The sequence below is a fragment of the Thermobia domestica genome, chromosome 13 (genome assembly GCF_964235325.1).
Source record: "Thermobia domestica chromosome 13, izTheDome1.hap1.1, whole genome shotgun sequence".
NCBI classification, from domain to species: Eukaryota; Metazoa; Arthropoda; class Insecta; order Zygentoma; family Lepismatidae; genus Thermobia; species Thermobia domestica.
The window spans coordinates 43,969,851-43,986,984 of NC_137466.1; the positions used below are offsets into that span (position 1 = coordinate 43,969,851).

The following is a 17,134-nucleotide window of genomic DNA, read 5'->3' on the forward strand; positions in this document are numbered from 1 at the left end:
ATTGATAGCGGAACATTGCTTGGTATTCTCTGTGCTAACACAAGATTAACAATGTTTAAGATCCACATAAAGTTGTATTTTTTTTTTTAAAAAAAAAGGGCACTATTACCGTCACCTTAATACATATTTCAAATCTACATGTCAAACGAGAATTTGCAATGTTACATTTATTTATTCAGTATTCCAAACAAAGGGCGCTACAGTCCAGAAAGTGAAAGGAAATATTTCAGTTTAACGTCCCACGATTATGCTCTTTAGGCTAAGGGAGACAATGATTCAAGAAAGTGAATGATGGAAGAGTTGGTGGAATGAGAGAGTAAGAGAAAACGGGAGAACCCCAAGAAAACCCACGGATACAATGTTGTCCACCACAAATATCCAAAGTGTGGTGGCCTCTACAGCAGTAATAACTGAAATGAGACAGACGGGGCAACGCAATTGAAAGTACTTTTGTATCAAATACTGTGGTCATGGCATGACAAAATTCGAATGAATACGAACAAAGTTATAGGGGATTGAAAATTTGACTCTTTTTCGGCGGGTGATCAAAAGATCTAAAATATTTCAGGCAAAAATTTTCTTGCAGGCCTTATATCTCGAGAACTACACATAGTGTAGCCAAATCCAAACTATCACTTAACTCAGTACGATGTGCTTATTTCGAAAAAAAAAAAAAAAAAAAAAACTTGATTTAGGGGCCATTCAAGAATTTTGTGGCCCTTAATCCAAAAACTAATTATTGGCCAAGATCGCAATCTATTGATCCATATTTTGGATCATTTCTCAAATTCTTGTTTTCAAAAGCTTTTACATCGGGAAAGCTCTTACGTAAGTACCGTATTTTATTGCAAAAATAACCTTCAATAGACGTAAAGATCACAATCTTGTTTACAGCAATTTGATAAATCAACCCATTCTGGAGATATTGTAATGACTGTTAAAGTTTGCAACACTGCTTAAAATTATGTACTTCCGAAAATTCGTTGTAATTATATCTACCAAAGGATTGTTGTTATGTTATATAAAGGTAACCAAGAAAGTTCCGTCGCTTTTTCACCCACAACCTTCGAACATCGATACGTCACCTAAGACGTATCTGGAAGAGCAAAAATATTAACCATCAGCATCGACGATCTTCTGCCAACGTTCTAGAAGGCCATGGATTCGATAGCGGTAGAATTTGCTGAGCCGGAAAGCGAAGAAAGTATCAAGTGTATTTTGCACCTCTACTAGGGATTTGAACTGACGTCCTCTAATGTGATAGTCCAAGGAATGGAACAGGTGATAATCAGACGGTGCAATGTCCGAGAGTATGGCGGATACAATATTGTTTATCATCCAAGGTATACAATGGTGTCCCGGGTCATCCTAGCCACATGGAGCTTAGCGTTGTCCTGTAACAGGAGGACCCTTTGTGATTCAGAAGTGCTGGCTCCAGAGTTTCGAATTTTTCTTGAACACGGCTCAACTGATGACAGTACACAGTTGCATTGATGCCCTGATAGCTGGTAGCAGTTCCTGATGCACGATACCGCGAGCAGTCCACCAAACACACAGGAGGATCTTCTTCTGATGCAGTGCTGGTTTCGGCTGTTTTGGAACCGGTTTTATGGGATGCTAACCAATGATAACGGCGTCGTGGAGCTTCGTAAGGACCCACTTCTCATCACATGTCAACATCCTGTCCAGAAAGGGCTCCTTTCTCAGACGAGACAGCAAAGAAACATAGGTGTCTGCTCGCATTTTCTTTTGGCCCGGAGTCAAAGCATGTGGAACTCACCGACCCAACTTGTAGTGCTTCCCAAGTTGATGGAGGTGCTGCTGAATGGTTTCTCCACTTAAATTGAATTGTAGTTCCAGTTCTTCACATATCTTGCTAGTGTTCGCCTCAATTGCTGCCTGAAGATCTTCATTTTGTACATGTGTTGGTCTTCCGGCACTTGGTGCGTCTTCGAGTGTTTCGTCACCATCCTTAAACTTGTTAAACCACCGCTGCACTTTCCGCGTAGTCACGACACCCTCATCAAATGCCTGGCATATCTTCCGCCCCGTTGCAGCGGTGTTTGACCCCAGTTTGAACTCATACAGCATACTCGCCCTTATGACGCTCTGTGAAGGTCCTATGTTCAATCTGCCCTTACCCAAGTTTACGGTGTAACTGAACTGCCACTATCAGGTAGTATGTTGGATATACCCACACCACTAACTGACCTTCGCCTATCTCAATTTTCATTCAATTCACGGCGTGAGGGCCAATTGAACACAGACCTCCACAAAAAGCGACAGAACTTTCTGTTTTACCTTTATAGAAGCAAAGTAAATTTTAAAAAAAACTGTTGTAAAGAGGTCCCGTTAATAAGCTATTTTAGGCAAAAGATCAATTTTAATCATTTTCTTTGTATCTTCCGAATGATTTGAGATATCAAACTGCTGTAAACGGCTTTATGGTCTTTATGTCTATGGAAAACTATGCACATAATTAGATGTGATACTTATCTAAACACTTTTTCGAAATAATTTTTTTTGAAAAATCTAAAAATTTTCAATTCTTTACAACTTTATTCCTACTTATTTGAAATATATCATTTGATTACTGTGGTAGTATTCCACAGTAAAATAACTTCGGATGTGCGTTACCCCACTCGTGCCACTTGCGTTATTACTGTTCCAGAACCCTCAGCCATCTGTTCTTTTCTAGCCCTTTAATATTGTTCGAATACTTTTGAACTTTTCAGTCTAGTGGTAAACACTTCACCGTTGTAAACCATTGTCCCCATATTATGCTGAAAGTATTCTACGGATTTCAGTTTCTGGTACATCTTCAGACCATAAAAAATGGATTACGGGACGCTGTTCTTCTACAGTGCAGACACTGGCGCAGGCATGTTTAGTTCGCAACAGCGCAAAGCGAACTGGTGATAACATTAAAACTTGCCACATGCGAAGATCTACCGGCTTGCGAGCGCATAAAGTCGTAGAGGCAATCTACAGACGATTCGAACAAGATTGTACATACTTTTTGACAGAATTGTATCCTAATTGTTAGAACCACCGTGGCGCAGTCAGTAAGGTATCCACCTGCCAACTGGGAGACCTTGGTTAGATTCCTAGTTGAAATGGATTTATTTCTCTCACTACCCTCGTCTCAATGCTGCTTAGGAGTTCACCTGCTTAGGAGTTTATTTCCAAAAATTTCCGACCTGAACTGAAATAGAAGTTCGCATATTAATTACAGTGGTGATAAAAATTACTGCACCTAGAAAAGAAGAAACGGCAGTCACTGCTAATAAGCCGTTATGGCATGTAGTACAATCTATGGAAGAAATAATGTATCAGTTTCCATTGTGTAGCTGTGTCAGTTCGTTAGAGGTCGCTGTACGTTTAACTCGCCTACTGCATGACAATGCTCTAGTCCACAAAGCTGTTGTTGTCAAGGCTACAGCTGGAGTTGAATCTGTGCTGTAGGGTGAGTGGTAAATCCTCTTGAAGCCACGGTGATAATAAGAATGAATGGAATGATGGAATGAAGAAAGTGAGAGGAAAACTACGAGAAAACCAATGCATACGGTGTTTAACACAATGCTCGTTTGGTGCGAGCTGGGATCGAACCAGAAACTAGTCCAAGCATCTGAGGTGATATATCTATCACTGAACCACAGCAGCCCCTACACGACAGACTTGAAAACCATTGGAATCCAATAGTGAAGTGGGAGTGATAGATGTAGTTTCAACAGATTGAACGGGACCAAAATAGAACATATTCTTGGGAAACTGAATCCATATTAACATATCATTTCCCGTTATTGAGCTGAGCGAAGCGAAGCTCTTATACTCGGGTTAGCCGTTTGGTTGTCCGCGAACTCCTCCTAGACCGTTTGGCCGATCTCAACCAAACTTAGCACGCTGATAGAGTATGTCGTGCTGAGTGACAACATGGGTCGAAATCAAAAATCCGATGTACCATCGAGGAATAATGACCGAAAAACGCTTCCTCCTAGACCGTTTGGCCGATCTCAAGAAAACTTAGCACGCTGATAGAGCATGTCGTGCTGAGTGACAACATAGGTCGAAATAAAAAATCCGATGTACCATCGAGGAATAATGACCGAAAAACGCTTCCTCCTAGACCGTTTGGCCGATCTCAAGAAAACTTAGCACGCTGATAGAGTATGTCGTGTTGAGTGACAACATAGGTCGAAATCAAAAATCCGATGTACCATCGAGGAATAATCACCGAAAAACGCTTGCATAGACTTAACATGGGGAAAAAGTTTTCACGCGATTTTTTTGTCAACAATTAAAAATGGCATTTATTATTGCATAATGGCCAGGAATGATTACGTAGTTTAAGCTTGCTCAGCTCATTTCATTGCAATCGGGTACATCCATTGCATTCCTAGTATTTTAATGTTTTCGTTGTATAGCGGATCAGTACTGAAACCAAAAGTGATAAATTTCTAACACTTTCGGTTACAACAAAGAAAAAGATGGTTAATATAAAATCTCTTCGTGGTATGCTGAATCCATGTAAAAAATAATAAATAAATAAATCTCGGTTATCTTATCGTTTTTACTCCATTAAAGATTTATATTGAAATCGAAAGAGGTAGACATTCCGGTTTAGAAAGAATGATAAGGGTGAAGATACAGGGACTGATAAGCTTCTATATAAGCGAAACACAAAGGACACGTCGCAATACAGTGGAAGCACAGAAGCGTAAAAGATACACCATTAAGTCAGTAGTGTGTGATTGTCTGCTAGCAAAGCAATCAAGTAGTGTGAAGTCTAATGACGCCGAAAGTGAATCGATTCTGATAAGGCTCCATTTAAGCACTGTCCAATGCCCCCTTCACTGGTGCCATCACAGTTAAACCGTTCCACAAACGTGGACTTCCATACATTTCACTGTGAACACCAGTGCGACCGTTCTCGAATGTTTATGATCGACTAAGGTACATTCAAAATTGACCTCAGTGAGGCTTATACCATAAGTGTCGTCCAGAATGAAGAAACTTATTATGTCGTAGAATCCACTGATAAAGTGTTCCATGTGCTCCAATCAACCATTCATCGTGCCCCTTATACTGAAGGTCGTCCATAACGAGAATGTTCATGCGCTGAAAGTCGACCATTTTGTGCAACGGAAAACCACCTGCAGAAATAGTCCAGGAACTTTAGCATTTTTCTTTGGAAAAATTAGAAGCCAAGGTTTTTCTTCACAAAAACGTTCATTAGGTCATTCTAAATGACATATCAAAAGTCCCCGACTTTCTGCTGTACGCTTCCCCTTTTTTCAGGGGGTGGAAGTGGGGGAGGAAAACGCAATTTAAAATACAATCAAATTCAGCTTATTTGCATGTTAACCTAAATATTGCGAATAAAAAAACAAAATTTACCGGGAACGCTTAGCACATTCGCTCGTAAATGTTCCACAGGAAGTCCGAAAGAATATAGGGTCAGGTTTCGGAAATATGAGGTCATCAAAATGGCCGACACCAGAATTTGTAGTGTTTTGTGGGAATGGTTATAACTTCCCGCAGAATAGTGATAAAACCGTCGTTTTTGTTTCAGATTGAAGATAATTAATTACCAAATGTACGGAATAAAATGTGTTTCTGTATCGTTAATTTCTTTCGAGATACAATAAAAAAATCTAGTTTTTGAGTACCTGGTTTTAAGTTTAAATGCAAATAACTCAGTAATCATAAAATATTTCAAAATATATATTCAAACAATGGTTGTAGAACATTATAAAGCCTTTCCAACGGTACCTGTACCTACATTTTTTTGTGTTTTGAAACGTAAGGAAGGTATGTTGTTTTATTTAATAGACCGACACTTGTAAAGACAATATAAACCTACTTTAAAAAAAATTGAAAAAAATTGGATATAAGATTCAATATCGCATTAGAATCTGTAAGTCACACACACCCCAGACACAGATACAAAAACGAGGATTTACAACGTTCGGTGATAGATTCTTATCGTTTGTAGAATGAGAAATGTAAAATTCAGAGTAATAATGAATAAGAAATGTAAACTATACAACTTACCTGAAATGGTTTACTTATTGAGTTCCTTTGCTGATTGATAAATAATAATTGTAATTATAGCATGTCCACCTGGTTTGAAACATACTATAATTACAATTATTATTTATCAATCAGCAAAGGAACTCAATAAGTATTCGGCCTCTATTTCTTCGGCGTCCATGAATATTTCACGTTCAGAGATTCCTTCCGTTGGAGTGACATTCAAGCAGGATTGTCCGTGACAATTTGCACAAGCAAGAGAGCAGAACAGACCCAGCTTTCGACATCCACACACATTGCCGCATCCTTTAAATCATGAACAGAGAATCATTTTAATGGGACTGTGGAGCAGATGGCTGCGTTGATAGAATTGGTACTAACAAATTGTCTTTCATAAGCCAACCCCACTCCTCAGGATTTAGTTGGTTTCCGAGCCATGTTTGTACGTGGTAATAAACCCGAAACAAATGTTGTGCTGCAGCTGAAGTCGGTGGTATGGCTTTTAAATCGACAGACTTATTTCTCTTCACGGATTTGGTGAAATGATGATAACGGTAATCATTTAGTGAAATGTCATTTGCAGATGCACCGTATAAACCCACCAAAAAACTGTATACCATTTACAGTTATTTCTGGATGGGAAACATTACTTCGATTAAAAATTTCTACGACATGTTTTAAATCTTGACGTTTTTGTAATAATTTCAACAAGCTGATTTCCCCTTCTGAAAAATGGCAGATGTTCCATCACAGCCTGAAAAAGCATGTAGAAATAAAATGTGATTTTTGAATACACCTTCTAAACTCCTTGATGAGTAAATCTTCTGCTCTGTCTTTCCTTTTCCTGGCTTCAAGAAAAAAATCTATAAATTCGGCGGAGATCGAGCTGTCATGATTACTAACAAATGAATATCCTTACCAACAATAACTGTAGAATTAGAATTAATTTTTGATATCGTGAGTGTGATTTCTACAATGAGGACATCAGCGTCATTCTCTACTTGTTTGACATCAATATTGGCAGCCTTGAATTTATCAGTGAGCAAACCAATCAACCTACTTTTGTTGTTTGCGTTGGCGAGAAGGTTTTCTTGGCTCGTAGTCGCAACCATGTTTCCATCAAATATAATTGTCGTTGATGCTGCTTTCGAGCACCGTCGAAGTTGCTCCATGCCTTTTACATTTTTCTGAGGATTACCATATCCATCAAATACGATGACAGTATTTTGACCGAAGTGTTTTTCCACATATGCCACATATTTATCACAAACATCCATGAAGGAATCGTTTTGACGCCACACCACTCGATGAAGAAGGAACCCTCCATCAACGACGTAGTTTGCGTTTCCGAGATCAGGATGAACATTGGTCGGTTTGAAGATGTTGAATAAGGATGATTTCTTCGTTTTTCTCATTCCAGTTGCATCAAAAAGAACCATTGGGTAAGGAGCCAGTTTGTAATTTAAACATGCTCGAAGGTCATCATCTGATCTTTTGATTACGCTGAATCGTTGAAACAACAGCAGTGGATCGACAGGCACAGTAACATCATGTACCGTAAGGTGATTGTTCACTGTTTGAAGAAAAAGAACCCTATCAGTACGAGAATATTTTATGTCATGAAAATTGTCAGCAACTTTTCTTTCCATCATGGTTGCTCCAATGTTCAATGCATCGTAGAAGTTTATCTTCTCCACATTACCTGTGACTCCTGTTGCTATAGACATGATCACTTGTACATTTGGAAAAGGGTTGTGGGCACTGAACCACTCTGATACTTCCCTAACATCTTCTTAGTCTCGTTTGATTCGAGATTCTCGTGCATCTACGTGCTGTTCTTCACTTGCAAACGAAATACCACAAAAGTTTTCTAGTCCTTCAGAAATGTTGCTCGCACTTAACAAACCAACAACAAACTTAGTTAAAACATTCTCTTTTGTACTTCTTCCATGCACAAAACCTCCTCGTATTTTTGAAGACTTCATGAATGACTGTTCTATTACCATATCTGTTGGAGTTCCACTAAAAATTTGTCTGATCGCTTAACAGTGAAAAAGTCTGCAGTAAATTTTCTATAGATTTCTCCATCCATTATGTTCTCCAACTTTACCATGTCTTGTACAAACAAGTTGGCACTTTTAGCGTACAAAAAATGTCCTGCGGCGTGGAAATACGGAATCATCCTCTTCACTGCAGACAAATATGCCTTCCAGTCATCCATCGTCTCTGCCCTAATAAACTCTTTGAGGATTAACACCATATCTAAATACTGGTTTCATAATTGTGCAGTTGGACCTCTCCCTTTTAGTTGGTTTTAGTTACAAAAAAAAAAAAAAAAAAAAAAAAAAAAAAAATGCAGGTACAGATACCGTTGGAAAGCCTTTATAATGTTCTACAACCTTTATTTGAAGATATATTTTGAAATATTTTATGATTACTGAGTTATTTGCATTTACACTTAAAACCAGGTACTCAAAAACTAGTTTTTTTTTTTTTTTTATTGTATCTCGAAAGAAATTAACAATGCAGACAGCACGTTTCATTCCGTACATTTGGTAATTAATTATCTTCAATCTGAAACAAAAATGACGGTTTTACCACTATTCTGCGGGAAGTTATAACCATTCCCACAAAACACTACAAATTCTGGTGTCGGCCATTTTGATGGCCTCATATTTCCGAAACCCGACCCTATATTCTTTGGGACTTCCTCTGAAACATTTACGAGCAAATATGATAAGCGTTCCCGGTAAATTTTGCTTTTTTATTCGGAATATTTAGGTTAACATGCAAATAAGCTGAATTTGATTGTATTTTAAATTGCGTTTTTCTCCCCCACTTCCACCCCCCGAAAAAAGGGGAAGCGTACATCAGAAAGTCGGGGACTTTTGATATGTCATTTAGAATGACCTAATGAACGTTTTTGTGAAGAAAAACCTTGGCTTCTAATTTTTCCGAAGAAACACCCATTTTTTGACTAAAGTTCCTGGACTAAAAGTTCCACGAGCTTCGCCTGGCAGGAGATCTGTTGGTGCACGTTTTTAGTCATTACAGACGAGGCTTGAATATATCTGACCGAAACGGTTTGAGCAATTACATACAGAAATGTCGATGCAAAAACTCGTCAGTACACCAAAAGTTATCTCGCGGTTTCGTAATTTCGCTGGATTTTGTTACAGGAAAAAACAAAGGTACTGAATCACATTGACAACTATGTAAAGATCAATGCTCATAAAGACAGTTTGATGGATTTTTTTTTTTTTTAAACAACGAAATCCACACTGTATGGAACAGATATCTACTAGGAAGAGTTACATCAGAACAAGGCATCCAGATAAGTAGCCAAATCATTGTTTATATCCTACAAGCGGATGAGAGGCTAGAAGCGGAAGAAGTGTTGTTCCACCTCACCACTGACATCTCAGTGAAGAATCCCGATATCTGCTCAATTGATTGCTGTGCCTTTAGACTTCTGAATACCGCCTTTTCTTTCATAGGTTCGCATAGTTACCGGTCTCTGGAAATGTCCCAACAGAAGTGTACATCAGCAAAGAAATTTTCTCCAGTGGAAAGTGCGCTGTGGTAATTGTTATATGATTGCTGGTCGTCACGTTGAACACAACTAATAGGGAAAATTCGAATGGTCATCGGTGAGTGAACATTTCAGTCATCTATAAGGAAACTTATTAGCTTCTGTACACCTATTCTTAATACAGGGTGTTTATTACATTTAACGTACAATTATAAATAATACATCAAATTAAAGAGCAACTCAAATAGTTTTACTGTGAGTGTTAAGTGTAAGCGTCATTTGTCACACGGTACACGCCGAGTCGATAGGCGAGTGATCAGTGCGTTTGGAGTAATTGTTGCAACAACTGCTTCAATCCTTTTCTTAATTCGTCAACGCTCAGTGTCACCCACAGGTGACACTACTTTAAAGGCGTCTTCTTCCTTGTACAATACGTCGACTTCGAAACTTTTTTGTGTGGTGATGCAACATACACAGGTAAGTAGCTGGTGCTACTGTGGTTCACTAGGACCCTCTGGTAGATGATTGGTAAACAAGAAGACGCCTTTAAAGTAGTGATTAAATCGGATAGGTCAGCTGGTAGCGGAGACACATACACATGATCTTTTATGAATCCCCAAAGGTAAAAAGCGCATGACAAGATCTGGTGAACGTGGAGTCTTTGTCATTCGGTCCCTTTCGGACAATCCAGCGGTTGGATACAACGTCGTTTAACCGATCTTTTCTAACGGCAGACAGAGGAAACAGTGCATGCGCATGGGTGCGTACAGAACTGTTTGAGTTACTCTTTAAAGCCTTAACGCCCCGATATTCATTTTTAAAAACCCTGTATTAAGATAGTGTTATATTAATCTATATTGGTATACCATTTCTTGCTCTATATTCCTCTGACATCTGTCGATAGACAGACAGAAAGCAATTCTATAAAGAGTTCCAGTTATGCGTAGCATAATTTGCAATTTTAATAATAATAGATATTCAAACAATAATTAATATGATAATAATAAATCATTCTTTGATATAAATCTATTTTTCACATTAGACATCACTGGAATTGAATGATAATTACTAAAAAGCTATACGATTTATAAAAAAACAATATTTTGAAAAGTAGCTAACAGGTTTCCAACTTACGGAGTAAAAATAACACATTACTCGTATCTAGTAACGTGTTGCGTAGCCGCAAAATCGTGTGGTGGGAAAATGGCATGTTCTGCCTAAGGTAATTTTGCATCATACTTTGTGCGTTTACCAACTGCGTCGTTTTTAAGTCCGAACGTGTAGTGGAACCTACGTAAACTGTTTGAGTTGCTCCGTCATTTGATGTATTATTTAGAATTATACGTCCCATCCTTTATAGCCGTGGTATTGCGTAAGTACATATCATCATCATCATCGTAGGTATTATGCCATTATTGGCAGGTCACTTGCCGCAGCTGACAAACTTCCATGGCCACGGTCTTCAGTTAACCTCTTCGTCTTCATGTACAATTTGTCTGTTTCAATATCGTCCATTAATTGTAGTCTCTTTCACCTTCTCCCTCTCTTTCCTGCCACCATACATTCTAGCACGTCCCTTATTATATCTAAAGTCGTGGCCAATTTAAGCTTGCAGTGACGTAAGCACTGGCCCACTCACAATCAGAAGGAAAGTATTGTATTCATGCGCGCAGTTAGGAGAGTTTTCTACAGTTGACAGCCAGTAGGTGAAGCGATGCGTAGGAGTGGATATAGAACCAATCTTATTGACAATCACGTAGCAGTTAATCTCGTTCGAGGATCAGTTAACACACAGTAGAACAGAAACAGCCGAAATGTCTTTGTCCGTGGAATCCTTGTTCCTTCTATTGTACCAAAATACATACACATTCTGACCTCAATCAGAAATAAGCGTTCTACCACTGAGCCACCGTCCTCCATATAGAATGGAAGAGAATGAAACTTGCTTACAAATCTCAGATCTTTAAAAATGAAAAAAAAAAACTTCGTTGTCTCTCTGGGCCTTATTCAGTAGAGTTTTCGTCAACGCAACACAACAATTACATCTTAATTTGCGATACTAAACATAGCAGTTATAATTGCTCATTGCTTTCTACGTTGCGTTACGATCAGCAAATTGTACGATGAAAGCCTCTGTCTTTAGTACATTATGGGAAACCTCGTGGTAAATAGGGAAATTTTAAAGATGCGAATTATAAAGGAAAATTTGATGTCAATAAAGTGCATTCTGCTGTTCCTTGTGTTTATTTAAAAATGCGTAGTTGTTTGGTTGAATTTGAGTTCCTTTCAGCATTGAGGGTAAATGACGCGTGGATCTACTGCTTAAAATAGGTTCCAGAGGGAATCGAAGCTTGGTCTCCCGTACTGAAAGCCCGTACGCTAACCAGATAACCAAGAAAACTCAAGAACTTGCGTAGGTTTTATATTATTTCTGTCGTTCATACTGAAGTTTGTAGAAAGAGGTGATATAAAATGTATTCTAAAGCTTATTTTATTTTTGTTTTTGTAAATCAGAATCACTATTTCAGCCAAAATTTCCTTCACCATGTGAGCCTTATTAAATCCATTGCACCAAAATTTATGCACTTTCTGACGGATGACATGCTTTGTAAAATGGCCATTTTTTCCAATCGTGTACCTTTATTTTTCACCCCGTCTTTTGTCTTTATGGGGGAGGCCCGGGTTCGATTCCCGGCGGGAGCTCATGTGGTTTGGATTCCACGTTAATCAGTAGGTTCACGTCTCATATAGCCTCGCTGCTGAACGGGACGTTAAACTCAAAATCAAATCAAATCAAATTTTTTGTCTTTATGGGTGTTGACACTTTTTCTTCTTCCAAGAATTCCTTTTCCAACGAAGAAATCACCTGTTATAGCAGCGGCGAGGCTAACAACATCATTCACAGTCTTATAGGGTTTGATACGTCGTGAATATAAATATACGTTTAAAACAATTTGCCTTGCTTGGCTATTTAATGGACTTTTACCTATATATAATCAAAAATAATACATAGGTAAAGAGACACTGATTTCCCTTGCTCATAACGCCATATTGCATATCTACAGCAGAAAACAAGCTATATTGTAGTTTTTTTTTAAAATCAAATCATAACTGCACAATTTGTTCTACATAAAGGATAATCTTTAAAATGTGGGATTATTTGTTTGCAGCCCTGTGTTCGTTTCTATAACAACCCTTATCCGGGCAAGCTTTTATAATGGCGCAGTTCCAACATTATTTGGGATCATAATGTTAGTGATTTGGAGCTACTGAAATTACGTCACTGAAAACTTAGGTTGGCCACGAGATAATAATAATTCATAATAATATCAAAAATTCTTTTCTCTCCACCATTTCTAACATATTTTCAGTCGTTTTTCGCTAATTTTCTCTCCATTCTTCTTCACACCCACATTTCAAAAGTTTCCAGTCATTTTTCATCACTTTTGCATAATGTTCATGTTTCTAGGTACGTACTGGCCAAAAAAAATCATTCGAGCAATCAAATAGGGCTATATGGCAAAAGTTAATCACATGAAGACATTATGAAGTCGATCATGTAGAATTTATCTCAACTACAAGAATAGAAGAGGTTGTGGTGTGCTCACTCGGTTGATTTCAACAATAGCTTCTGACATTCCTGTTAAGAAATTGTCTATTCTGAAGGACAAGGAGAAACACATAACACATTAGGGAATCAAGTAGACTCTAAAGGTAGCGAGTAATTCAATTGACAGGCCATTTTATGAAGAGTTTAGAAGCAAAGGATCTCTATAAACCACAACACGCCCAGGATTTTGTACGATGAAAATCATCGGAGGGAGAAATCCCTGCAGAAAGATTATGAATTCCCAGGGAATTATACAGCTGGCTACCATTGTTTCCTGGGTGGCCAAATATTATTTGAGTGATAACATTAGAAAAAAATAAAGAAAGAAAAAATACAACATCATAATGCCATACAAATTGAGTTTGAAAACAGAAACACAGTTCTTAATAACGTTAACTGTTGGTTTTGTTTGTGGGAATGATTATATGCTTCGAGGAAATTGAGAAATTATATTGCGAAAAAAAAAAGGATAACAAACAGAGCTTACAACTGATCCAAACAGGCTTGTTCAGGTTCAGTATATATATAATATAGGATTGGATATAATTAGATTTTATTTTAGCTTCCCTTTCAGCAGCGAGTCTATATAAGAAGTGGACCCTTATAGCTTACGGTGAACTCCAAATTACATGAGCTACCACAGGGAATCGAACTCGGGTCTCCCGTTTTTCGTAAAAATAAAAAGGATATTGTATGGAACAAGGGCGCAAGCATGTTCATTATCTTGAACCTATATTGCAAGCTCAATAAGGAAATGTCTTGTTTCCAAAGAAGAGTGAAAAATGCTGAGTGAGTTAAGGACATCCTACAAATGAGCTATATAAGATTCTTATGTTAACACGTACATTACTTCACACAATAAAGCTAGGTTGCCCCATTTTTCCATTCACTGTTTACACAGTTCAACTTTCTGAAAGCAAAAAAGTTTTCTCCACCCATACAGCACTGCACTCTAGTTGACAAATGGTGAACTTCCTGAATAAAAACGTGTATTTTGACGCCCTTCACCTCCCCGTCCATCGTTTCGGAAGCGGCGAAACAGAACTGTTTTTTTCTTCATGTCAGTGGGAGGACGGTAGCAAGTAGCAAGCAAGACGGCCCAGAATGTTGCACATGGTTGAAATCCTTGCAAGATGAAAAAATTGTTGCATATCCCTTTCAAGACTATGTTTACATAGAGAAATATTGTAGGGCTGCAAGGCTTTTTAAATGTCAGCTACAAGATTCTTGCAGCATGGGAACCTAGCTTAACTTTTGAATGAAAGCATATTTTTGAATTATGTATTTTCTAATAGATAGCTAGAGCAGCTATCTCAACCGAGTTCGTCTTCAATATTCGAATACTTATTATTTTGTTATTTATTGTGTGAATGACCACATGATTAATTTTTACAGCAGACACTGGACGATATCGAAGTATTTGTGAAAACGCTGGACTCTTCACAATTGTCCCGAGTTCATGCACCATTGCTGTTGTACAATCCGTCATAGTTATGCACGCAAGCCAGTCCTCTCGGTTCAGGGCATGACGCAGATGGCATCCTGCATGTCGTTGCTTATTGGCGTTCTAAAGTCCCTGATTGTATTTTCGCACTTACTGCATTCCGTTGAACACGAGAACCAATGTAGTGGAAGAGTAATACAGTATATATCACAATTATTTAATTACTTAAGTAAACCTGTTGAAATTGATGCTTCATTGGATAACAAGGTATTATCCAATCTTACAGGCAAACTTACGTCATGCAAACACTCCAGACTCAGCCAGTGCTGGATTGTCTATTTCTGTCCAGGCTGATGTTGCTGTTACCAAGGTCGGCGCACGTGATGCGTTGCGGGGCAGCACTTCTACTCAGTGTACTATCTTTCGAGCATTTACGCATTCTGTAAATGTGGGATCAGTCTGACGCCTCATTCTTGGCTTTGCACTTTTGATGTTCAGCACTATATTTTGTCAATTTGCACTAATATTAAGGGAGAAAGCAGCGTGTTTAATCGCAGTCGTAGATGTACTTAATTACAGCAAAGTGATCTTCCTTTATCCTACAGATAATAGTCGCAACACTCGCATAACAACTGTAGAAACCATGCATTATACGAAACTTCTAATTTCAAAACTCAAATACGAAGAAGGCTCCAATGATAACCTGAAAAGTTCTTACGTTCACATGAGCGGAGCAGTAATGTAATAATTGCGGCGTCATCTGCGTTAGATTCCTGAGGGGGAAAAGTTAAACACAACTGGTTGTTTCAAAATTTCCTTCTGCCTTCACACATTAACTGCAGTGGTATGTTTCGCTATACTGCATTTTATTAATGAGTTAATTTACCAAACTCCTTTATACTCGGGTTACGTAGTACGTGACAATAGATTCACTCTGTCCGTCCAACAGACCGGGGGACAAAAAATTTCAAGAACTATTTGATTGATCACTAGGAAATAGAAGGTCAAGAGTTAAAAATCGAATTTATTGATGGAGTTGATCTATCCAATGGTAGTGATAAAACCAACAATTTCCGGTTTTAACGTTGATTGCCAGAAACCCAAAACGGTAATAGATAGCGAGAAACGATTTCCTGTAATCGATTAAGCGTCTCCCAGAAATATATTTCATCTTCATCCTTAAGTCTCTACTAAAACCGGAACTGATAGAAATTCACTACTTGATTCTACATAGGCCAATTACAAAAACAATAAGAAGCACTGAGAAGCGTTTTAAAAATCGATTTAACGTTCAAAAAATTTGTATCATCTTTTCTCTTAATCCTCTATTAAAACTGAAAACGGAACTAAAATTATATACTTTCGGTTTTAGAGTTGATTTGTATAGAGTAAAAATAGTAATAGATATTGAGAAGTGGTCTCTGCAATCAATTAAGTGTTCGAAGAATATAGCCCGTGTCCAGTCTACTATTAAAACCGGAAGTGGTAGAAATATATCACCACTCCCGGTTTCATTATTGACTAGTATCACACCAGAAAAGCAATCTCCTTCACGTGGTGTACACGTGACACTGCTAATTATTTGGTTTGTTTCGATATATTTGATCCCTTCCCACTCGACAAAAAAAAAGTTGTTGCTCTTTGACGTATGTTGTCACTGATACCGTATTTCACACTACTACCACGTCCTTCGTGTATCGTTCCATTTGGTTGCTGTTATCAGATCATTCTTCGGACCATGCTGGTCGAGACTGGGCGTTATGGTTTTGATCGTCACTAGATTCACTGCTCGCTCATGTCTAGCACGCATTGATGGGTCTTTGATCAGCCAACAGTACATCAATGAGGTGTTGGGTATTCTTTATTGCAGAATCAGGAGTAAATTTTTAACAGAATAATGCGCGATCGCATGTGACAAGCAATGTCTTTGATTTTATTTGAGTTTAACGTCGCTTTCAGCGGGAACTATATGAGACATTTTACCTACGGTTTAACGTGGGATTAGAATTATGAGCTCCCGTCGGGAATCGAATCTGGAACTCCCGCACAAAGAGCGTGTATGATATCTACATAGTCACGAGGGAGCTGTGGCACGCAATGCTTTACATTTCCTGAATGTGGAATGTGTTTAACTCTTTCGCGAGCCAATTGAACATTTCTGATCCATGATTGTGCAACGCTTCGAACACCAAAGACGTCCTACAGATTCAGTTGATAAGCTTTGATAACAACTCGCAGATGCATGGCTTACCATACTCCAGAAGAAAATCAAAGGCCACATTTTCTGTTTGCTTCGTCGTGTCGCAGTCGTTTTGGATATCCATGATTCAAGAACTTGCTAGTGAGCTCTCTGGAGCTTCAACTACGATCTGCTAGTGCTGTTACCCATTACATTGAGTGATATGTGTAATCATTTCACACTTGTACCTTAGGCTGTTTTGCCACCTTTTTGGCTGTGTACTCTTTCCTTATTTTTGGTGTTTCATTTTTAATATCACCACTTAGTATTTGCAGA

General features: G+C 38.3%; 1 protein-coding gene across 4 annotated transcripts in view; it reads left to right on the forward strand.

The window, feature by feature from the left end:
* LOC145668122 (atrial natriuretic peptide receptor 3) overlaps positions 1-17,134 on the forward strand; it is a 753,866-nt gene that overhangs the window by 570,610 nt on the left and 166,122 nt on the right. The window contains exon 4 of one of the 4 annotated variants that reach the window (XM_081735674.1): positions 9,531-9,659. The exons of the other annotated variants lie outside the window; for them this stretch is intronic. Within the exon in view, the coding sequence (XP_081591800.1) occupies positions 9,531-9,619 (89 nt within the window). The 3' untranslated portion in view covers positions 9,620-9,659. Of the gene's footprint in view, positions 1-9,530; positions 9,660-17,134 lie in introns of those variants that run through there. 4 annotated transcript variants of the gene reach the window in all.